General features: G+C 31.7%; 1 protein-coding gene and 1 long non-coding RNA gene across 2 annotated transcripts; one reads left to right on the top strand and one right to left on the bottom strand.

The window, feature by feature from the left end:
• Window positions 1–5,792: 5,792 nt before the first annotated feature.
• On the bottom strand, window positions 5,793–8,270 carry LOC112327136 (uncharacterized). Its single transcript, XR_002981178.2, has 2 exons — window positions 7,967–8,270; window positions 5,793–6,181 (listed from the first exon to the last, which is right to left on the bottom strand). It is a non-coding gene; the product is annotated as an uncharacterized LOC112327136 (long non-coding RNA).
• A 14,569-nt stretch (window positions 8,271–22,839) lies between these two features.
• Window positions 22,840–24,901, top strand: LOC18097482 (dof zinc finger protein DOF1.4). The gene is made up of 2 exons (XM_052452599.1): window positions 22,840–23,009; window positions 23,200–24,901. Exons 1-2 carry the CDS (start codon window positions 22,950–22,952, stop codon window positions 24,163–24,165), a joined length of 1,026 nt encoding a protein of 341 aa, XP_052308559.1. The 5' UTR covers window positions 22,840–22,949; the 3' UTR covers window positions 24,166–24,901.
• The last annotated feature ends 290 nt before the right edge of the window (window positions 24,902–25,191 follow it).

The raw sequence follows: 25,191 nt of genomic DNA, 5'->3' as shown, positions 1-25,191 counted from the left end.
GACATGTTATGTCAGCAATTTAGGTACTGATGGAGTTTCTGATAAAAAATAAACGGTAAAATTTGATGTGAATATTCGGTTGATAATTTCATTATTGATAAAAAAAAAAAAGCTTGAGGAGATACTTTTCAATTATGTTTTTCTATTGATATTGAAATTACTGATGGAATTTTGCCTAGATGCTGATGCATAAAAACTACAGTAGTGAATTTTATTACTAATTCATAAATTTTTTGTCTAATTATTTTATTTTGTTATATAATTAAATTGTCATGTGATGCATTCTTACCTTTCATGTAAGAATATTAGGGGATCGATTTCCAACTATTTATCAAAACTCTTTTAAAAAATTAATTATCAAAATATTATTTATTGCTTTATCACTGTGCACATTCTTAAAACTATTATTGTATTGAAAAATGTTGCAAGTCCATGTACTTTGAAATAAAATTGCAATTAATTAAATAAATAAGGATAAAGTTGAAAAATCATATATTTTCAAATGCTTCATGACAAATATTTTGGAACATCTCTAAATGGAAACATGAACAAATAACATTAAGACAGAGAGAGTATTATCTGCATGCAGGGGCATAACACAAAATCAAATATTATCAATTTGTTAGAGCTAACTCATTGGAAAATAATTGTTCATCAATATATAGAGTCTGCTGATCGATTGGATCTCATTCTTTTGTATTTAGAAGAAAATAAAACCGATCATATTCTTAATATCTAATTATTAATTTTGAATTTAATGATTGATCAAGAAGCCAAAGTTAAACAGTCAAGTAATTACAATCGTTCATATTAAATTTAATAGTTTAGATACTATGAACATAATAGAAAAAAGAAAAGAAAAGAAAAGAACATATCTTTGTCTGAACACGTGAAATTTTGCACTGTAAGGGTATTATTCAAAGGTGAAAAAACCTAGATGATCTATCAAAGTTGCCCCTCAAGATTAGATGCTTATGGTACGGCATAGCTACAATCTATGTCCTTGGCATCTGATTCTTCTCTTCTTTTCCCTCCCTCTCTCGTTTTCACACCTTACATTTTGCTGTAGCCAACAGTGTTGCAGCAAAGTGGGCACCTATGCTCTTGTGCTTGGCTGCAGTTTCTAGCTATCACATATATATATAAAAGGACCACGATGTGCATTATCTTGTAAATTGGTCCCCTCTGTGCTAGGGCAGCTCTTTAATTTGTACTGTATATGGAGCACGAAACATTGATGCCAAATAGATCAAAGATCCAAGGTTCGCAGGTGGTTTCGAGCACTAAATGATAGGACCGCAAATAATTCTATGCGATAGGAATCATGGATTGCCCAATATTCACAGATTGGAAACCAACTTGCAGGTTGGCTTTTGGAGGGGATAAATGAATGGATGTTTGGCTTAGCTTTTGCTTATGTTTTTAAGAACCTTTTAAAAATGTTTTTAATCTAAAAAAATATTAAAATTAATATTTTTTTAATGCTTTATGATTGTTTTGATATAGAGGTGTTAAAAATAAAAAATTAAAAAAAATTATTTTATTATATTTTCTAGCAAAAAGTTATTTTGAAAAGCACGCTGCACTACAATATCAAAGACCTCTAGAACGTGAAGTCTATGAGGTGAAACATTAAGAGTCTAACAAAGTTATTAAAGATGAAATGTTAGTATATATTTAATATTTAGATGTGCAAATTGTTAGAGAATAATATAAATTATATCTTGGGATTTCACCTAAAAGCTTGAGTCTTTGGGTCAGATGGTTCTTTGACATGGTATCAGAGTCTTGATGACCAAGCGGTAAACAAGTTTAAATCTCACCATCACTATTTATTTGATAAAAATTAAGCACAAGTGTGAGTCTATGCAAGTATTAAACCTAAAGAGCTTTTACTTGAGGAGGTATGTTAGAAAATAATATAAATTATATCTTGGGACATCACCTAATATTTAAGCTATTGAGTTGAGATAATTCTTAATTTGATACAATTTTTTTTTGCATATATAATCCTTATATATGGTGGACTTCAATACATATTATATTAATATTTAAAGGAAATTAAATTAAAATTAAATAAATAGTGTGCATTGTAGGGCTCAATTATTAGAATATTTCTAAAATCAAGATTTAATTTGTACTGAATTAAAGAGTATTTTTATTATAAGAAAGTGGTAGAAGAATCTATTGCAGAATATATACAGATTCGATAGCTTGATATTTGGATTTATGAGACAAGTTGAAACATTGTTGGGGAGCTCCTTGTGATGCATGTATCTCTGCGTTTTGCATTGGAACTAAGCACATGAGGACGCATATAGAAGCATCGACAGTTGACACCATCTCAAATACAAAAACTTCGAATATTTAGTCATGGCTTCATCTTACATGTAAACACCTCATTCCTTCCTTTTCCTTAACGTGGGATCACTTATGCACTCAACAAGTCTCTCCTTCACCTATGAGTCCGCCCTATTCGAACACAATTTTTTCTTTAATGAAAGTATTTAACAATTTGACTGCAGTATCAATAGTTATTCACGCAAAGTAATGAACAATTTAACTACTTAAAGAGAAAAGGTTTGAAAATCATTCGGCACCTATCAAAAAAATCTAAATAAAAATGTAATTAACGAAGGGGAAGCAAGTATGGATCAATACAAGAATTTCATTTCTTCACTTATCACTTTGATAGATGAATAAGCTTTCCCCGCCAATGAAAAAGAACAATTCAAAGCCCATTAAGTCTAGAATTTGATGTGTTACGCATATAGCAAAAGTAGCAGAAATGGGATTCAAGAGACTCTCTTCAAATCTCAGAATAGGACCTTAGGCAATGACGACCGACTAAGCTAAAAAAGATAGGTCTACACAAGAAGAAGCTTTATTGGACGCAACTTTCTTGATCTAGCTTTTTCACTAATTGAATAGGCTCTTGTCTATTCTTTTTTCTCTTATGAGATTTTGACTTAGCCCTCTCTCCTTGCTTGCTCTCATAAGTGCTCTTTTGGGTTAAGAAAGAGAAGAGATCGTGATGGAGGAGATCGGAGATGATGAGAGAGAGCTTGGGGGTTGCTACTTTTGGGTTTGATTTTGAGACCAGGAAGAGATGAGAGGCAGATAGAAAGTTGGGGGCGCGGGCGGTTACTTTGGTTAAGGGTAGGGTTGGCAAGAAAATTGAGTATTCATACTCTTTGTGCTGGCTGAACCGGTCTGGTTCAGTTTAATTTAATTGGTTTCAAACATTTAAAAACTAACTAAACTGAAATTTGCTTTGTGTGTTCTAATTGGTTAATTTAGTTTTTTTTTCTCAGTTTGGTATTTTCAATTATTAGTTTTTTCTGTTTAATTGATTTCTCGGGTTTTTTTTATCACCCCTAGACACAACCCCTCCCAAAATCTCATGTTAGTCCTTGTAGTTGAAAGAGTTTTTCATTTTTGCTCTTAAAAATATATAAATTGCCCTTTTGAAAAAATCAAGTAAACATTGGCGATCCTCTTAAATCTGGTTTAATATGTAAAACTCACAACTCATGAAAACCTAGACCTGTGTTCAATCAAGAAGTTTAATTCCCAACCAATTTAAATTTGAAGAATGAAATTGTGAAAAAAAATCAATAAAAAACTTGCTAAAACAGAAAAGATAGCAAGAAAAAAAATGAGGATCAAATTTGATAGAAAAAAACCCAAGGAGGATGAAATTGTAAAAAAAAAAAACAATCTAGAAAATGATCCCAAACAAAAAAAATAGGGACCAAATTTGAAAGACTAAAAATGGTAGGGCTGGGTGAAATTAAAAATATTTGTAATTTAATAAATTATTCAAAATTTAAAAAATAATATTCAAAAAAATAGGGATTAAATGTGAAGAAAAAATAAATTGCAGGGGTTGACCTAACTTTTTGTAGGGGTTGATATTAAATTCAAGAAGAAGAGAGAGAAATGAAAAAAATGGTTGTTGGTGGTAAATCAAATGCATATATGGTGCACACGCTGTCTCATACTGGAGAGGGCATCAAGACCTTTCAAAAGCTATAGTGAAAGGCAGTATTTAATGGCTGGATGACCCTGCATGAGCTGCTCAAAGAACGTGGGGGTTGTACGCTCGCTAACACGTTTACCAACATGTTTTTTTAATAATATTTAATATACGAAGAATTACAATAATTTTCCTGAATAACCTTTAAATTAACAATAAAAACAATGTAAAAGGACAAAGAAAAATCATTCTGAAAGAGTTAAATTGATTTTGTGTTTAAAAGCAACAAGATAATTTTACTATTTAAAAAATATATTAAAAAGACCATAACATTCCTAACATTCCTGATTGAAAAATATATATTTTTTTTATTGTAAAGGTAAATCAATAGTAGAATTCTACTATGAAAAAAAAAAAATACTAACCTAACCCTGCAGAAATTGCTAAGATAATTATACCATTTTGAAAAGACAGTATTTCTCTTAATGTCAAGTTTAAATTATTTTTTTAGAGCCTGGAGCAATTTCATCAAACCAATGAATACTGATTGTGAAAATAACTTCTTCTTCTCCTTGATATTTTTGTTAATTATATTGAAACATTTATCCAGGAAAAATAAAATTTGAAAGAAATAAATACTCGTACTTGAATCTTTTTTTCCAGATAGCTTTGACTGACACTAAAAAGTATCATTTAATTATAGTGATTTAGACATGATTACTTTTACATATTTAATTATTTTAATTATAGCTTACACTTGGATTTTTTCATTGATACCCACCTTCATAGGAGAAAATTTCAATTATATTAGCTTTCCTTGGTTGGAGTTAAGGGTGAAAATGACTACCCGCTAGTCAGATTTTTTGATATTTGTTTTCTATTCATATTCATGATCTATCAGATAAAAAAAAAATTAAATATCAATATCCATTGGATTTTGGATATCCACATGAATATCCATTATCTTATTATTATTTAGTATTTAATAAAAATAAAATAATTAATATATATTTAAAGTGTGTGTGTTTTATGCCAATTATAAGATATGTATATATCATATTGTATTAAAAAAAATCTAAATGTTCTATAAATACAACTATATAATATAAATATATATGTCGGGTTAAGTTCAAGTATGTATCCAGTTAATTTTGATAATATCTATATCATATTCATTATTTATTAGATAAAGTTGCTATTAAAAAAAGAATACCAATTAAATATGGCTATATCGATATGCATTGAATTTGAATTAAATTGCCATCTCTAATTGGGGTGAGGGGTAGTATGGAGATTTTTAACGAGGCATGTATTTTTACCATCTATAGAAGTTAGCTCTAAATTTGGCATAAATTTATTAAAAATAATCCAAAATTAAGGTGCAAGGTAATTCTCCTAGAAGATTTTTTGAACGTCAAATGACCAAAAATTACCAGGCGGCGGCTTCAGGAAAAGAAAATGCATAAAGAGTAAAGTCCTTGTTCTTTATCATGGATTTTGCCTTTATGGACTGGGCTACGAGTTTATGAGACCCATTAAGAGACCTAAAAAGGCCGAAGCTTAGTTTTATATGTTTGAGAGCCCAAAAAGATCCTCCTGGGATGTATAGCACATGTGACTGTAAATGGCCCATTACAAAACGGTTTGGGCTTGTAGTGAAAGCGACTCGATTTCTTGCTGCAAGTTGATGATCCTGGCCTCTGTAGGTGAGCTGAATTTTGTGGAAAAAAAGTATCCACCTTCATTAAAAATTAAGAATTTCGTACTGTACCAAGAAATAATATTAAAATCAGGGAAGGGGAAAGGCAAAGAATTCAATGTGAAAGGGCCGACATTTATTTTCATTAATTCAAAGAGCACCTAAGTAGCTGGAATGATAAAATAATATAATCTGCTACACATGATAATTCTGTTCATCATTCTCTTTAATCTCTTTATATAATGGGCAGCAGCAGCAACAGCAGCAGAAACAGCAAAAAAAAGCTTATATTAATTTTAGAGAATTTGGATAACGTAAGCAGATCAACACTAAGATTGACATAATTATGAAGCCATGACATTTTAAGATTATACAAATCCCTCAATAATGCTGCTTATAATAAATTAAGCTCATGTATTACCTGTTGACAGCTTAGGAGAGAAATGCTCTTCTAACACCTCTTACGTTTTCTGTTCTCTCCTTTTGCCACATAAAGTCCTGTCCTGTTTTATTACATCAAGTGACATGTTGGAATCAGTAATATCTAAGGATTCATGGTTTTGTTTTTTTGTTTTTAATAATCTGATCCGATTTGAATCGTAGTGGTTAAGGAAATTAAGAGCTTAATTATCTTGTTGGATTCCTAGCATAAATGTCAAATACATGCTAATCATCTTACATACGTTGTATTTGTTGAAATAAGTTCAAGACATGGACAGTATTTCAAGAAGAATTTAATATTTAAATAAGTCCTTGCTCTCAAACCACAACATTATATTTGAAAAGCTAATTTCGAGCTTGTTCGAAGATATCTTAATCAAAAATAAAACTTGGGTTTCTTAATAATCTCAGTCTCTCATAAATTACCTTCCTGTAAGCCATCATTAGTTATGTGAAGTAGAATTGAATCTACGAACGTTTTGGACACTCTATTTGGACTCACTCAAGCCTTTTTCTCCTCGACAGAGAGATGATTTATTTCTAGGACACCCTCTTTAAAATACACTGTAATTGTCCCCCACGACATTCTCTAGGACCCACCGGACCTGAAACTTCCGTAAGCAACAGTCCACAAGCTAGCTTCTAACCATGTGTTAAAAGGGTTTGGAATTTTAGAGGTGAAGATTCTTTAAAGACCATTTATGACTCGGACCTCTCTGGAATTTTTCATGCTCGTTCATCCATTCCTGCTTCTTGGGTTCCATGCCTAGGTTTGACCCCCTACAGTAAATTTCATTCCCAGTTTATATTTTGGGCCCATGTTACCATGCAATATCATAATTATAGAACTGCCCGTTATAACTATGTGCTTTTGCTTTTCTATATTATTAACCCCAGGTTAACCAAGAGATTGATTCCCCCCAAGAAACAATTACAAACAAATCAAATCAAATTAACTACGTAATGATATCAGCTTTCAACATAATCAATTACTGTTTTAGAAAAAGCATATGCTAATGGAATAAAACAAAAGAGAGAAAGAAAACGGTCGTTGTTAAATACTTCAAATGAAATTCATAACCATGAATGTTTTGGTACTTCATTTGACCTATGAAATTCTGTGAGGAAATATATATTACTTAGGAGAAATCAACTTCTACAGATAATGATATTTGTTGAAGCAAGTATTAGCTTACAAAATTACACATAGTTTTTTACTTTTATCCTTGAAATTAATGTCGTTCGGGAAATAAACTTCACCACACGATTTACAACATTATTTCATTTTCAATCTTTAGAAAAAAAGTGATAAAGATTCACAAACAAACCAATTTAAATGTTGATAGAATGCCTTTACTTAATTAAAAATAACATTAATTTATGAAAATGATAACAATACAGCTTGATCACTAAAACTATATATAAAATAATAAAGGAAAAACATATATAGAAATATTGGTAGTATTAAAACGTTTTGGGTGAGTTTGTTTTGTGATTCAACTTGTTTTTTTAATTTTTTAATTTTAAAAAACATTAAATTAATTTATTTTTACCACTGCAACACGTTATTAAACACCACGTTTGGGATTCCTCGAAATTTGAGATTCAAGAACCCTTGATTTCTCCTCTGGTCCAGGATCCGTTACTTGGAAGTGAGATTTACAGTTGCATAATATCTTTTTCAAATAAACATCATCTTGTCACTTGGGTGACCTAACCGTGACTGCGATTCCATCTAATTTCAAGAACCACATCATGTGCTCCATAACATGTTCCACTTGACCTGACATCAATGTGTTAAATAGTTATCACCCTCCATGACATTACATATAAGTACAGGATGGTACCTGATGGCCACTTGATCAGTGGCCGGAAAGGAATATATGATCCTTCGATGAATCCATTCACATCCTTCTCTCTTGGAGATCCCAATCCATTGATGACTTCCATAAAGGATTTTTGAAAGAAGCAAACTGACCCCATAAGTTTTTTTGTAGCCAGAGCACTAAAATGATGCTAGAATGTCCAGCTTACCCTCATTTGATCAGGTACGTAGTCCTTAATTTACAGACTACTGTTTAGTCTACGATGGATGGATGGCAGTTTCATACTTTCAGCAGAGGAAGAAGAGTAGTGTCCTCTAATTTGTTCATGTGGGTGCCCTTATACAGCAAGGAGAGCCAAAATATAACCACAATGGAGAGCGATATCTTTGTCTGCACATTGTTTAGGGTGCGCCACGGTCAGCCTTTGATGGCTACAGGTTGGGAGGTTGGATTTGATGCTTTGGTCCCCTAAACCCTACTGATACAGACTTTGCTTTAACGTGCTCGCTGGGTTTCTTTAATGTTTGCCAAATTGGCATTTCTTGTCCGGTGGTAGTGGGGTAGTGAGTGACTGAGTGTGGGTGGGTAGGACCTACCTCTCTACCTCTGGAATTGACGGGCACTACCTCTGTCTTAGTTCCATCTACGCGATCACCAAAATCTTCCACTATTATGTTTTTTCTTTTTTTAATTTACAAGATTTTATCATATGATTCATATCTATGTTTGAATCAAGACTTTGAAAACAAAAACAATTCATACATAAATGTTTTGGTCTCTTATGTGAGGCTAGTGATGAGTTAATTATAACTTAGTCTATGTTATTCATCAAAACTAACTAATTAATTAATTGTTATGGTCTTAGATGTTATGTATTTAATTTTTGTGTTCTTAGATCTATTTATAATTTTTTTTATTATAAAAATAGAAAAAAAACAGATAATATAAAAAGACTTGTAGAAAAAGAAGATATTCTTAATTTTTAAAATAAAATATCACTAAGAATACTAATAAGATGGTTTTTTAATACTAAAAAAATTAAATAATTTATTTTGATACACTACAAATACAAACTTATAATTTTTTTTTTTATTAATGTGGATATCCAAGCTAATTTATGTACACCTCGACTAATTCCACAAATCTTAAAATTAACTACTATATAAGTTTTCAATGAAATTAAAATTTATTTAACTTCTAGAAAATAAACTTAAAAGACATACATTCCCCAATATTAATACTAACCTATAATTAATTCTAGAAGTGCTAGCTAACATAAACGCTAAACCAATGATCTTTGTTAAAGAAACATTTTCCTTGGTACATGAGTCAATCCGAGACTATCTATCTCCAGTCTTCAGATCCTTAGCTAAGAAGCACTGAGCACCAATGAGTAACTTTCATTGTAAACTAATATATAATAATCTGTTTGTTTTTTATTTCAAAAATATTTTTTAAAAAACTATTATTTTTATTTTTTTGTTTTAATTTAATTTTTTTATATTATCAAATCATTTTGATATGGTTATATTAAAAATAAATTTTAAAAAATAAAAAAATAATAATTTTAATACATTTTTAAATAAAAAATACTTTTAAGAAAGACCTCCTCTCACAAATATTAAATAAACAAGCTATAAATCTTCTCTTTCAGATACATTATTAAATTAGGCAAATAAACATGTTAAGATATCGGTGCCTTGTTTTGGATAGCAATCGAGTGGATTAAATTTAACAAGTAACATCATGCCCGTCCCAAAAATGATGATTTGGGGATTTGTTTTCATACAAAAGAAGTTTCATTTAACCCTCCTAAGTTGTCTTCATTGATACTTGTTTTGCCTATTGTTTTCCATCCTATTAAAACTTGACAAGTGCTTTGTCAAGAACCTGACATATTTGTCTATATATGGAAATTCATTACGTGACCCACGAGCTCTAAGGGCAAGGCTAGGCCTATCGGCAAGTTCTCAGGTCACGGGCCCTCTGCGCTCGAGGGTAGAGGTAGCTGTGGCTGGCGGCCGCCGTGACTTCGCAAAATTTATACATATCTTTGAGATTTAACAGTTCCTTATAAAAAAAATATATTAAAGATTGACGTTGTTGTACAAAATAGTCCTTCAAAATGAAAATAAATTACTCCTTGCTGGTCCTTAATTATATGTAACTTGTAAATCCATAATATTAATTCATTGCCCTAAAAATAAATGGAAAAAAAGAAAGAAATTTTCTAACTCCGCAACTAGAGAGCTGGAGTCGTCCCATCCAAATGATCTGCATGCATTAATGTCATACGTAGCTGATAATAATGGAGAATAATTTCTTCAAATTGCTGGACAGTGAATCACCACTGAATTATTCTTAATTTGTCTACATCGAAATGCATGAAAATGTAAGGTTCGCTACAATGGTGGTACCTATGATAGAGTAAATAGGCAAAACATGGTCCTGTAACCTATTATTGGATGCTCATATGCCGTCGGCATAGAACTTTGCACAAACAAGAAATAGTTTGTATATCAATCCAAAAATTTAGGCGTCAATTACGAAATATCGAGGGATCTTTGGCTTTCTTTAAGATGCCCTTTTTACTTGTTTTTGGTTGAAGGAGAAATGAACTCTCTTTGATAAAGTTAAAAGAGCCAAATAACCCTATTAGTAATTGAAGAGAGAAGACTTTCATCAGTCTAAAGTTTTAGGTCCAAATACTTTTATTCGTAAAAGTATTTTAGATTTATCATTTAATATAAATATGTTGAAGATCTCAATAAATTGGCGAAGCACATCATCAATCTATGTATCCCCTAATTGTTCTTCTTGTTTTTTTTTTTTTTTTAAGAAAAGGGAAAGATCATTTCTATTAAAAAAACATGAGGCGAAGAGCATATTACACTATATTTTATAAGCATATGACCAAGGAATTACAAGTGGGATATTTTTTTTTATTTGTTCATTTATCCAAGTGCAACGGTGATGAGCAATTCATCGTCTAAATATTAATTAGTTGTGAATCATTTTGCTAATTCAGTACCACGTTAAGATGATGAATTGTCCACGAAGGTAATGAAAAAAGAGCAGCAAGTTTTTGGCTTTACAGTGTGAACAGTATCGCTGTATGATTATGATAGTGGATTTATCGTGGGACCTAAACATGGCCATGTGTGGCACAAGTCTCACAAGTTTGTTCACTTGGAAGACTTGCTTGCCCTAAATAATGTGACATGACCACTTTAAGTCAAAGGCGCAGCCTGTAGAAGCACTCCTTGCTGCTAATTTTCTAATTAAAAACCTTATGTTTTTCTAATCCACATAGTGATTGTCATTTGTCAATTTAAGAGCATCATATCATTGCTTTGCAACCACTCCTTAAACATTATATTATGTCTTAGTCCTTGACTAGCTATGTTAAAGGAATCAGTTGAATGCTACACTTCCATTTTACAAATGAAAAATCTTCTCTTCTTAATTAGACCCCTGGCCTAGCTAGTACCGATCATAAATCTCGGTCTCCTCCTCATAAATCTTTTGACCTCTGTCCTTGTTTAAGATCGAAGTGTGATCACCGGCTAAAAATCCAATGATTTGATAGCTATTTTGTTAAGTGATGTACATTTGCTTTTGATGAATTATTAAGTACTATTTTCTTATGAAATGAAGGATGTGTATTTCATGTATCCGGATTCCGGACAGTGCGAATTAATGAGATGAGTTTAGCTGAATTTTTAACATTCAGGACTCACCTAACTTCAAGCAAAGTTCAAACCCAGCTTGTGTTCACGATCAAAATTAGCAAAAAAATTAGTAAATATAAATAGAAATATTAATAGAATTTTTTTATCGGTATATTACGATGACCTTTACCGACAGAGTTTTTCATCCCTATATCTATCAGTAACACCAAAAGAAAGATTTTCTTAGTATATATCAAGGAAATTACAGTGGAAAAATAAAAAAGAAAAAAAAAGCCAAATAGTACGATAACGTGTAACTTTTACAGACAACATTACCGACATGATTAACCTAACAGTAAAGTACATCTATAAATATACCGACGGGAAAATTTATTAGTATATACCGAGGGAATTACTAAGGGTATTGCAGTGAGATTAAAAAAAGTTTAATCATACGGTAACATGATATTTTTAACGACAAAATGACCAATGAAGTTAGTGATGGAATAATTCCATTGGTAATGTCATCAGTGATATTTAATTTATGACCTTCTTCTCGCCCTTCCTCATTTCTCCTTCTTTCTTATGCATTTTGTTTTGCAACAAACAGTCATCCCCCTTCAATCTCAACACAATTCAACCTCCCGCAACAAATCAAACAACCACAATTTCAAATTTTATTAAGGATTCTCCACTCTAAGTAAGCAAATCTATCCTTTTTTTATTATTATTTGAACTCAATTTTAAATAAAAACCGAACCGAACCGAAAATGATCACCTCTAGTTTTTTCTCATACAAATTTCTTGTATGGATTCATGATTTGTACATGTTACAGTTTGTTTTAGATTTTGTAAAATTATTTTGTTTATAAATTGATGAAACTTATGTTGAATTTTTGACTTAGGTGTTTTGTGATGAAATAAATAATGGCTTATTTAATGAGTATGTTTTATATTTTTTCAATTTTATTACCGAGTTGAAATTTTTGGTAAATGTGTAGAAATTTAAATTTATATAGATAATTGATAATAAATTAAGAGTACATTTAAAATAGATTAAATAAGTTTGAGCTAAATCAATATTTTTACAAATTATTTAGTTAATGTAGTTAATTAATACATGTTGTCATCATTATTTTATATAGGTTTGATAAAAGTAATGGATGATCATTCATGGATGTATAGACATTCACCCAAAGGGTTACAGAGGATGATCATTTTGACTTGGAAAACCATATTTTCCTCACGATACAATGGTAGAAATTATGGTTGCGTCAACATCTAGTTCTAGCAATGTGCATGAAGTTATAGATGACAATAGTAATCCTTATAAGAATATGATTATTGACGCGATAAGAATGAATTAAGGTTGTGCCAATCAATGTCCAATAGTAGATGGAGAACTTAATGCAGGCGCGACCTGATTTTTTTATATTTTAAAAGATTCTGACAAATTATTATGGGATAGCTGCAAAAATCACTGTAAATTATCGGCCATTACAAGTGTTCACTATAAAATCAGATCATGGGTTGAGTAAGGCTGGTTATGACAGAATTGTTAAATGTGCGAAAAACATTTTACCTAAAGGGAACATATTGAAAGAGAACTTATATGCTGCTAAGTTCATGATGAAACCCTTTAGTATAGGATACCAGAAAATTGACATGTATTCAAACTTCTACATGTTGTACTATCTTGAAAATATAGAATTGACTAAGTGCTGAACATATGAGCATTCTCATTATAAACCCATGACTAACAGGAAAAGACTATTTTTACACACATAAAACTTAGATACTTCTCAAACACACCTAGACTGCAGATGTTATTTATGTCACCAAAGATTGCTGATCACATGACATGACACCAATCATGTGATGCAGTGGATGGAGTGATGGTGCAACCCTTTAATAGTGAAGCCTGGAAACACTTTAACATTATGCATCCTTAGTTTTAAGTGAAGATAAGAAATGTGCATCTTGGGTTATGTATAGATGAATTCAATCTATTCGGGGCATTTGCTACTCCTTATTCTTATTAGCCGGTGATACTCATGGTTTATAACTTGCTTTCGAGGATGTGTATGAGGCTGGAGTTCGTGTTTCTATCTACGATCATACCTGATCCTAATATTCCAAGCTAGAATATAGATGTTTGTCTTTGACCGTTGATTGATAAATTGAAGCAGTTGTAATCATTTGAGGCTTTGACTTATGATGTATCGAGAAAAAATTTTTGTTGGCAAAGTTGAAAGGGATGTTGTATTGCCATTTCTTTCGAGTGAAGAATTGTATAACGTGGTGTTAGAGTATGATGGCATTATGTTTTGTTTTTAATCTAGTAAGTAGAAATTTTTTGGTTTTGATTTGACCTACAATTGGGTAAGACAAAGTATTTTCCGAGAGCTTTCTTATTAGAAGATCAATCTCCTCCATTACAACCTTGATGTCATGCACATAGAAAAGAACGTGTTTGAGAACATTTTTAAAATGATTATGGATATGAAGGGGAAAACAAAGGAAAACATCAAAGTTAGAACGAATATAACTTTGTTTTGTCACCGTAAAAATATAGAGTTAGTTTATATTAGGTCATGGGTTGCAAAGCCTAAAGCCAATTTCATCTTAGATAAGAATACATAATTACTTGTCTACCAATGGCTTAAAAGTTTGTGTTTTCTTGATGGACATGCCTCAAAAATATCAAGGTTGATGAATTAAGAGAATTACAAATTGTATGGAATAAAGAGCCATGACTACCACATGTTTATGCAAAAACTCAATCCATTAGTTTGCCAGGATTTATTCCCAAAGTGAATATGAGATGTACTCAAGGAGATCAATCACTTCTTTAGAGATATATGCTCCAACAAGTTATAGACACAACACATGGAGAGGCTTGAAACAAATATCGTCTAGACAATATGCAAATTTGAGATAATATTCCATCTATTATTTTTTGACTCGATGGAGAATTTACCTATACATTTACCATTTGAGGTAAAAGTTGAAGGCACAATCCAATATAGATGGATGTATCCATTCAAGAGGTTAGGGATTACACATGCATCGTAATTAAAATTTTATTGTCTTTCTTTATATATTGCAAAACATTCATTTAATTCCATACATGTACCTATTCAACCTTAAGAGAAAAGTAAAAAACAAGGTGCATGTTGAGGCTTCGACATGCGAGGCCTATATTATTGAAGAGATATCAACATTTATCTTGTACTATTTCGAGCCTCAATTTAGAGCAAGAATCAACAACGTTCCAAGACATGACAATGGTGGGAAAGTATCTTTATGTAAGAACTTATCAATATTCTCTCATCCTAGATTACCTATATCAAAAAATGTTGTGAGGAAAAGATATTTGTCAAAAATTCAGAAAAACACATAATTATATGCTATTTAACTGTGATGAATTAAGACCTTTTATTCAGTAAGTATACTACTTAACATGTCATTATTTTTGAACAATTTATCTCTTATAATATTATAAACTAATACATTGTTGAATTTCTTATAGGCAATATTTTCAATATTTACTGTCCCGAAACTCATAGCTAATTAAATCTTAAATCTTTCGATTACAAGATGAATAATTTTCCATACGGTTTAGAACATATGTAAGTAATGTTTAATTATTCTTATCTCTCAAGATACTTAATTTCATTACACATTTCTCGTTAACTATTCATGGTTATACTTTATGTATGAAGTTTATCAATTAGGAGGGAATGCTAGTGTTACTTTGTCTTTATTAAGTCTGAGTCCTAAAAGAAAAGTGAAGTGCTATAACAAGTATTTCATCAATGAACATGTGTTTCATACTGAAGAATATATGCAGGGTAGTACTACAACAAGTATTTCGTCAATGGACATATAATAATGAAGTTTGTGTTAAGTGATCGAGTTTTAATGAGTTTGGAATTGACTACTATGAGAAGTTGGAAAAGGTCATTGAATTGCAATATCATAACAAACATAATACAAAATTTGTATTCATGCTATTGGTATAACACCACTGATAGAGGAATCAGAGTAGATCTTCATCATGGTTTGGTCGAAATTAATGACTTGGAAGAAAACTTAATTTTTTACATCGCCAAGAATATTTTTGTTGATATTGATGTTGATGCTGATGAGTTGAATGGTGTTTTGAGCTCCAACGCACATACAGAAGTCGATGAAGATAATAACGACAAAATCAATGTAGAAGATTGCGATGGAGATAAGGATGAGTCAATTGACGAAGAAGAAGACAATTCTGATTAATTTGTACAACACGAATGTGTAATTCCATAAACAAGAAAGTAATATTTATGAACAAAATCCAGTTCAATGTAATGACAATGATGTTAATTTATTATTGAATGACAAGGAAATATTTAATTTATTATTGTGATGTAAACTAGTGTTATTGTGTTGTGTGTGTAACAATGAATTTAAGTATTTGCAAGATGGATAGATAGGGAATACATATACAATTTGACATCAAACGCTGTTTTACACTGATGAAAATACCGACGGAATGTATTCGTCAGTATATTCCAAAGACTATGGAAACTATTCCTCTTCTTACTAACACTGTTCATGGTGTTCATTACATACGGTTATACTAATAGAATGTGTCCGTCGATATATTCCAGAGATTATGCGAACTGTTCCCCTTCTCTTATTTTTCGTGACAATGTTCATAGTGTTCATTACACACGGGTATATCGACGGAATGTGTCTGTTGGAATATCCCAGTGACTATATAAACTATTCATTTATCAATGAGCTGATAATATTTAGAGGGGCTTTCTGTTGATTTTTTACAGGTATACCGACATGTTCACGGTTCCGTTACCACGCATACTAGCGGTTTCATTCCATTGGTTTTGCATGCGAAGCGGATGATATGATTTTTTTTATTACATCCATTTTTTAGTAGTTGTTTTTTATAAATATATTTAACTGATAATATTTTTTTCTTGCAGTTTACGATTCTTGGACGTGAGTGAAGCCCGATGGGTGACCGGGTGCTGCATTTTGTGGATAACAGAGCTAAGCACTTTGTGGTATGCTTGTTTTCAACTATTTTTTTTTGTTAAAGTTATTATTTCGTTGAATTTGATGAATTTATTTTTTCTTTTCAGGATACATATAACATCCAGTTGAAGGAGAGATACAATGATGATTATTTGACCCATCCATATCTCAACCTGAATTTGTGGGTGGAGGTAAGATCATTCAGTGAATCCGATAGAAATCAGATGTACAAACTCTCTAACATTACGGCTAAGAACTTGTGGATGACCTATAGTGCTTTGACCGTTGGATGCTCGCAATCGATTTCGAGCACTCAAACTCTAGAGTTCACGACAATGTTAGACCAATGAGTACAGGCTCAGTCGACCCATCTTAATGATAAATGTGAACGAATCACTGCTAATTATGAAGAACTCCGCCGATTGGTAATGGAGATGAGACCACATATGGGTGATTCATGTGCACCCTCTAATTGGCCCCATGGTCCCAGCGACGACTAACCTCCTCCTTGTCGTCGTCGTCATCCTCCTCCTCTTTCAGTGCAGTCTCTATTTTAGATTTATTGTATTTGAACGTACAAATGTTTAAATTTGTTATAAATATTTGATTTTTATATTATATTATTTTATTTGATTTTAATTATTTTTCTACTTTTGTTCAATATATATATTTTTAAATTATTATTGAAGGGGTTACTGATGGAACAACTTCGTCAATATATTTCAAAGAGAATTGGAAAAGAATTACTGCAATTACCATTCCTTATGTTAACTCACCGACAAAATTACAAATGATATTCTGTTAGTAATATGTTATATTTACCGATGGACAAATAAAAACACTGATGGCATTACATACAGTTTTCCTGTCGGTGATATGTTAAATTTACCAATAGAGATACCAACAAAATAAAACGGGTAAAGTTTTTTAGCGTGATTTGTCTGTCTGTAAATCCATCGGTATATTTATTACTGATGGACTCACCAATAAACAATAAATTATCAATGAGAGTTTTTTTGACGGACTGTTTCTGTCCATAAGCTTGTCGGTAATATACATATTGACGGACTATGATTATAAATACTGATAAAAATTTTCATCGATAAAACTATTTAATCTAGCCATGAAAATTTCCGAATCTAACTCATTTACATTAATTGATGAGCTTGTAAGTGATTTAATTTAAATTTTACATATTTTTCATATCGTGGACCCATAGAGCCATTATCAGAAAGGAAAAAAAAGTACAAATAATGGAGGGAAAAAAAAGTTTAGCTTAGTTTCATTTATTTTTCCATTATAGGCCAATCAAGCTTTTAAGTAAGTTCGTTCACAAATTTAGCTTACGATCTTAATTGAACTAGCATGTGCACCTAACCGAACTAGTTTTGATTAAGTTTAAACTATATATAAGCTTCAAATATAGACTTATATTAATTTCTTAACAATAGCAAACGAACTGTTATGAGTCCTTACTATCTCAGTTTCGAACTTCTCACAATCGTCCTTTATTCATTTGATCTTCAGCGAATATAGATCCATGATATGCCATCTTTCTTTTTTCCGGGATGAAAGAATTTATGGCTGATTTTTTTTTCTTATAGAAATTAAAATTAATTGATTACAACTCTAAAGCGTAGATAAAATTATAGAAAGAAATTTGATATATTTTGAAAAGTTAATAATTTATAAACTGACTTTAAAAATAACAAATTAACTATTTTTATAGTGTCAAAACTTACCTAGCCTATATAGGAAAAAACAAATCAAAACTAAATAAAAAAAAATACAATCCGAAAATAAATATAAAAATAATTAAAATTCTAAAACAATATCTTTCTAGTCTAGTCTAGTCTAGTCTAGTCTAATTATTTAACGGTCTTTCTAATCTCAGTTTATTATAACTAACTAACCCCCTATAAAATTAGGTTTGTAGAATTTGGTCAAATTTAAATATTGATTGTTTTTTTCAAAAAAAATAAATAAATTATTTGACATGTTCAAAATTTTTTTTTAACTTTGTTCTGGTATTTTGTCCATAAATACTTTAACAAGAAATTCCACTTTAATTATATATATATATATATGCGCGCTACATATATTTTAAATATAGTTACTTAATAATAGATTTGTCCATTATCTCTCTTTTTTGCCTTGGGTTTCCCTTGGTGTTTTCGATGCATTCTTTAGGCTTATAAAAAAAAAACTTGAAAAAATGTGTTTAAGTATATATAGTGTAAAATTATAGAAACTCATCAATTAAACTTTTCACTTGATATAATTCCTTCACATGATCATACAACTCTTTCAATTTCTTAGCGATGGGGCCTACCTTATGTCTTCAAAGGAGGCTGAGCTTAGGAATTTGCCAATAATGCATAGTAATCATTAGAACATTGTCCGTGATATGGACGTTGGAGTTCAAATAATTTTTTTTTAATGTAAAAAAATAAAAGGTAAAGATATTGCTAAAGTGCTAGTAGTAAGAAAAAAAACTAAGTTGGGTGGAGCTTAATTTAATATGATTGAGTAAATTTGATAAGTTTAAAAATAATCTAAATGATTGTTAAAAATATAGTTTAAATAAAAAAATCAAGATATCTTGTTTTTTTTAAAAAAAATATTGAGACGAAAACATATTAAATCGACCTAAATCAACCCAGATTAACCTAATAAATCCGTGACTTGGATCACGTGATCAAAATAACCTCATATAAAGCAAATCAATACAAATTATAAAACTTAATTTTCAATGAAATTAATATTAAATGATGAGATTTGAAAAAAAAATTAAAAAATTAAAAAATTAAAAACAAAAAACACTTGAGTAAACCTAAGTTAACTTGCCAAACTTGCAACCCGTATCATATGATTGAGATAACTCATAGAAAGCATATCAAAACAAATTATAAAACTCAATTTCTAATCAATTCAATGCTTAAAGATGATATTGAAAAAAAAATCAATTAGAAAAGGATTAAAAAAACCTAAACCGAGTCAACTCATGTTTGGGTTAAACCTCTAAACTTGTGACCCAAGTAATGAGATCATGATAACTTCATAGAGAGCAAATAAAAAAAAATTATGAAGTGTAATTCTAAATCAATTAAATGTTGAAGGATAAAATTAAAAAAAAATCTAATAAAAAAATATTAATTAATCTGCCAAACTTGAAATCTGGATCATGAGATCGAAATAAAAAAATTTAATTTTAAAAGATGAAATTCAGAAATAAATAAATAAAAGAAAAGCATTGGTCAAGTGAATAGTTACAGAAAAATTCCCCTCCTTATTTATTTATTTATTAATAATGTTAGTTTTGTATACTATTAAGCAATCTATATGATTTGAAAGGTTATATATATATATATATATATATATATATATATATAAAACTTCTCTACTACAAAGTAATTAATTAATATGCATGGGATTAACATACTGCAATTATATTTATAGCATCCAGAATTTACAAATGGCATTTTTATTTTAGATGAAATGACTTATCACATACGTGATCCTTAAATTGTAAGTTTAGTTTAGATTATTTTCATATTTACCATTACATTTTTAGTTAATTATATGTGATCCTTGCACTACTATAAATTTAGCAAATATAATCAGAAACACCAATGAATTTTTTTTCATTAGTAGACTGCGATGAATTTTACTAACATACTTTTCTATAACTATATCTATCAGTATTTATCGACAAAAACATTCTATTGATATATATTAAGGGAATTGCAATGAGAAAATAATGAATAAAAAAATCCAAAAAAATATGATGAGATGTAACTTTTACCAATAGTTTTACCGACGAGATTAACCCGATAATAAAGTTCGTTCGTAAATATACCAACATAAATAATTCTTGGTATATACCAACGAAATTAAGGAAAGTACTACAATGGGATTTAAATAGGCAAATTATATGGTAACGTGATGCTTTTTATCAACAGAATAACCGATGAAATGTCCGACAGGATAATTCCATCGATAAATATATCAGTAATATTTAATTTATAACTTGACAATCGACTTTACTTTTCCCTCTTTCATTTTTCCTTCTTTTTCCTTCTTTCTTATGTATTTTGTTTTTACAACAAACAACCACCCCCTCAATCTCAACACAACTCATCCTCAATCAATTCAACTCATCCTCAATCAATTGATTATAGTCTAATTTTTCAGTTTAAATGAGATACAAGAATGGCTTATATTCACTCACTAACGAAGAGTGTACCCTTAACATACAAGGGTACATAAATCAACTAATATTCATGTTTTTCTATCTCGACTCACTCATAGAATTGCAATTTCACCCAAATCAGTTATTGAATCATATGAATAGTTCTTTTATTTAGAAAAAAAAAAGTAATTAGACCAAAATTGTCCAATTGATCGATATGGTGGAATACCCAAATGACATTATGAAATATTCTTGTAACATGATTAAGGTTTGCTTAGGTTTAAATGAATAGTAGGATTGTGTAAATAATTTCTCGAAACAAGCCCTTGAGCTTTGAATTTCGCACTCGTGCTTCGTAGAAATAACACTGGATATCGCGCATCTGCTAGTTAAACTAGTTGTCTAATTCTTCCCCAGCAAATAAAAAGACTATACTGACAGCCGAATCTGGAAACTGCCCTAACATGTCAATTTGCTATTGTTAACCTCTCTAAAGTTTAATTACAGCCTGCCTTCCTCCAGCCACATGCATACTTGAAAGCATTATAAAAAAAATAAAAATCATGTGGAAGTAGTAACCCTAGCTAGTGATCAAGCATTTAGCAATGTGAGCAGTACTGTATAATATTTTAATTACTCTACCAAAGATCAAAGTTAATCAAGATCAGGACTGCGCAAGAATAATGATGGGATATTAGGGAGGAGGAGAAGATCCCTTGAAAGACTACAAAATCCATATGTTCCCCAAACTATGCTTTAGCTTTACCATTCTTTTTTCCATTGTATCTGAGCTGCCCACCACATGGCTCCTGCACCTTATGCTTCCATCTCTCTCTCTCTCTCTCTGACAGACACTGTTAACGGCTTCTCTATTTATTTGTTTTTAAAGACAAAAAATAAGGTGAGAGAATAAGAAGCACAGCATGCAAGAGCTAGCACTCCGGAATAAAGCATTGCCATTTCTATGCTTTGAGACTGAGATGTAACTTGGACTCCCCACATGGAGCCCTGTTGTCCTGTTTCTCTTGGAGTTTTCACATTCTCCCCAACGTTGAATAGGCAGTCTCATTCCCGTTCAAAAAGTAGCAACACCCAATAGCTCACTGCCTCACAACCTTTGATGCTTCCAAGGTGATTCTTGACGATATTATTAGTACTAAACTAGGTGTGCAAAATATAGTAAATACATTCTCCTATGTATGAAATAAAGTCCATAAAATAGTACTACAGTAGCTTATCTGCTTGTAATGTCAAACATGATGTATCATTCATTCTTACAAAAGGGAAAAAGAAAGAAAACAAGAACAAGCCACTCTTTGAATAAATACTCACATCGTGCTTGATTGGAACCTTTTAATTTGCTGTATATTAACATCCCATCCAATTCAAAAGCTAGTGTACATTGATATGATATGTGCATCACTGGATCTTGGTATGGATTGGATGTTGTTTTTTAGGAGCACCGTCATAAGTACTCCCTTGTTGAAGCCATTGGCCATAATTTGTATGGCGTATGTGTTCACATACATAGCATACCATTCAGTATATAAAATATAATAAACACAAGAAACTAAAGTGGAAGTGGGATTTGCTGTGTGACTGCATTGGGTCTTGAGCTCTAGGGATTCCCTCTATGTATATCTGTGGATTTCTATCTATCTAATACGAAGGAATGTTACGTATAGTGATGGTGGAATGTGTAGTCTCTCATATGTTAAATGTTCTTTCTTGAACAGCTCAAAGATTCATCCCTAGCTCCACTTTACCTCCCTGTCCTTTTCTTGGATTTTGAATACATTGTATGTCCCTCCATATATTCTTTTGCATTCTCTTTTAATAATTTCACTTAAAAAAACAATCTACCCAAATTCGATTTTAGACCAGACCCCATCACGTGAAATTCTGACTAACTAAATCACACAAATTCTGATGTTTGCTAATTAATCACACACAGACTTTCTCTCTCCCTCCCTCCCTCCCCCCCCCCCCCCCCCCCCCTCTCTCTCTATGTGACAATATTTGTACCCCATCAAGAAAGACTCACGTCGCCACCTGCTCTGTCTATTTACTCTTTGTTTCAACGATTCCTTTGTGAGAAGAAATGTTAGGCAACTGTGAGAAGATGGTTGTCATCTCTTCAACTACTAACGAATGGCCACAGGTTCTTCACCCTCTCTCACCCTCTCTCTCTCTCTCTCTCTCTCAATTATTAGACAAAACATGACCCATTTTTTGTTTCTTAGCTTTTGGAAGAGAATATCTATCTTGCGATGTTATTTTTACACTAATAAAAACACCACTCTTGATGTCTTTCTTTTCTTTTCTTTTCTTTCCCTTTCTCTATGGTGCAGAATCAGATAGATGAGAAAAGCCTGATGGAATCAACAGGTAAACTAATGGAGAGACCAAGTGAAGAAGTACTTTCACAACCACAGCAGCAGCAGCAGCAACAAGCTCTCAAGTGTCCTCGCTGTGACTCCTCAAACACCAAGTTCTGTTACTATAACAACTACAGCTTATCTCAGCCAAGACACTTTTGCAAGGCTTGCAAGAGATACTGGACGAGAGGTGGAACTTTAAGGAATGTTCCTGTTGGTGGTGGATGTAGAAAGAACAAGCGTGTCAGGAGACCAGCCTCAGCCGTTGAAGGAGCTAATAATTCAGTTTCTAGTGCAAATCCTAATCCTCAAACCCCAATTGACCATATTTCTCCAACTTCAAATCATATTAATCCTTTGTTTTACGGGTTAACTAGCAGTAACCCATCAGAGATGGACCTTCCATTTCCTGGTAGGTTCAATTCAAGGGTGTATTCAGCTGTTTCTGGGTATCATGATCTCCAGCCTCAGTTAAATGCTCTTGCATTAGGGTTTTCATCAGGAATCATGAGTGCTAATGATGCTAACGGTTTTAACCCTACTAAGCAAATCCAAGATGTGGTCACTTCCAATTCTCTTCTTTCAAGTTATTCCAATCTCTTTGGCTCCTCCACAACTTCCACCAACACAACCTCTCCAACTATGGCTTCTTTGCTTGCCTCTAGCTTCAACCAACAAAAGAGTACTAGAGCTCCTAACCTGTACCAAAACTTGACAGTCCCCTTTGAGGACTTGCAAATGAGTGGCAATAGTGAATCTGGGGTTGGTATGAAAGGGGTGAAAATTGAGCATGATCAAAATAGGTCGAACTGGAATGTGCCATGCCAGAATCAGATAGAACAAGTTGGCTTCTCAGATCCTTCAATGTATTGGAACACTACCAATAGTGTGGGTTCATGGCATGATCCAGCTAATATGGGGTCCTCAGTACTTCTTTGATCTAGCTCTACCTAAAAAACCATTTCTTTCATCTCAGTTATCTCCCTCTTTGTTAGTGACCTTGGATGTCTTCTTCTAGCTTAGTTTTTTTTTTTTTCTCTTTTCTTATTACTTCTGTTTGTAGTGGAGTTTATGGTACTCAAATCGGGGATGGATTAAGACTTTCTCTTAACAAGGGTATAAGATTGGTGTGGTTGGAACCTAAAGATGAGAGGAGCTTGGATCAGAGAGATCATGTCAGCTGCAAGATCAGCCTATTGGTTTTATTTTCAAGGTTGAGAAATCCTATTTGCACTGAGAGGAACCTCGGATCCTCTTCCCTCTCATCAACTCAGCTATCATAATCATATCATCATCACCATCATTATCATCTACATCACACAGTGTTGAAGAAAGGATCAACTACTATTTGGTGCAACTTTCTAGCTAGTGCCAGTAAGTTGGTCATACCTTAATTTGTATGTATATATGCATGACAAGTCCCTTTTTCTTTTTTTGTTAATGTATTCGTACTTGTTATTAGGTTGGGGTTAGGAGGGTATATGTCTCGGTCCTCTATCAATATCAGTTGAGGCACTGAAGATCATTTCTTTCTTCTTCCTTTTTTAATTTTTGTCTTTTATACTTTCTTTTTAGGAAAAAAAAGGGGATGGGTATAATTAATGGTATAGGAAAAGGGGGAGATTTTGCTATTGTAATGTTGGGATTTTCTTTATGTGATTGGTCTTTCGGGTTATATGTTTTGTTGACTTTGATGTATTTCATGTTATTGCATTAAAAGCACTGTGTGGGTTTTGAAATTTCAAATGCTGATAGTTTCAGTACTTTTTGAGCCTTGTATAAGAAATAACTACATTCAGTGATATGCTCAACTTCTGGATACACCACGCATTGTCAATGGCAGAGATAGTCCATATGCCTGCATATATAGTGTTAGAAATGTAGGCACATTATTTGTAAATTCAGATTTTCTCTAAACGGGAAAAATGTTCAAGGACTAGATGTTACATGTAGGAGGATATGGCT

Source organism: Populus trichocarpa, chromosome 4, assembly GCF_000002775.5.
Source record: "Populus trichocarpa isolate Nisqually-1 chromosome 4, P.trichocarpa_v4.1, whole genome shotgun sequence".
NCBI lineage: Eukaryota > Viridiplantae > Streptophyta > Magnoliopsida > Malpighiales > Salicaceae > Populus > Populus trichocarpa.
This window is presented reverse-complemented; position numbering and strand designations above follow the sequence as displayed.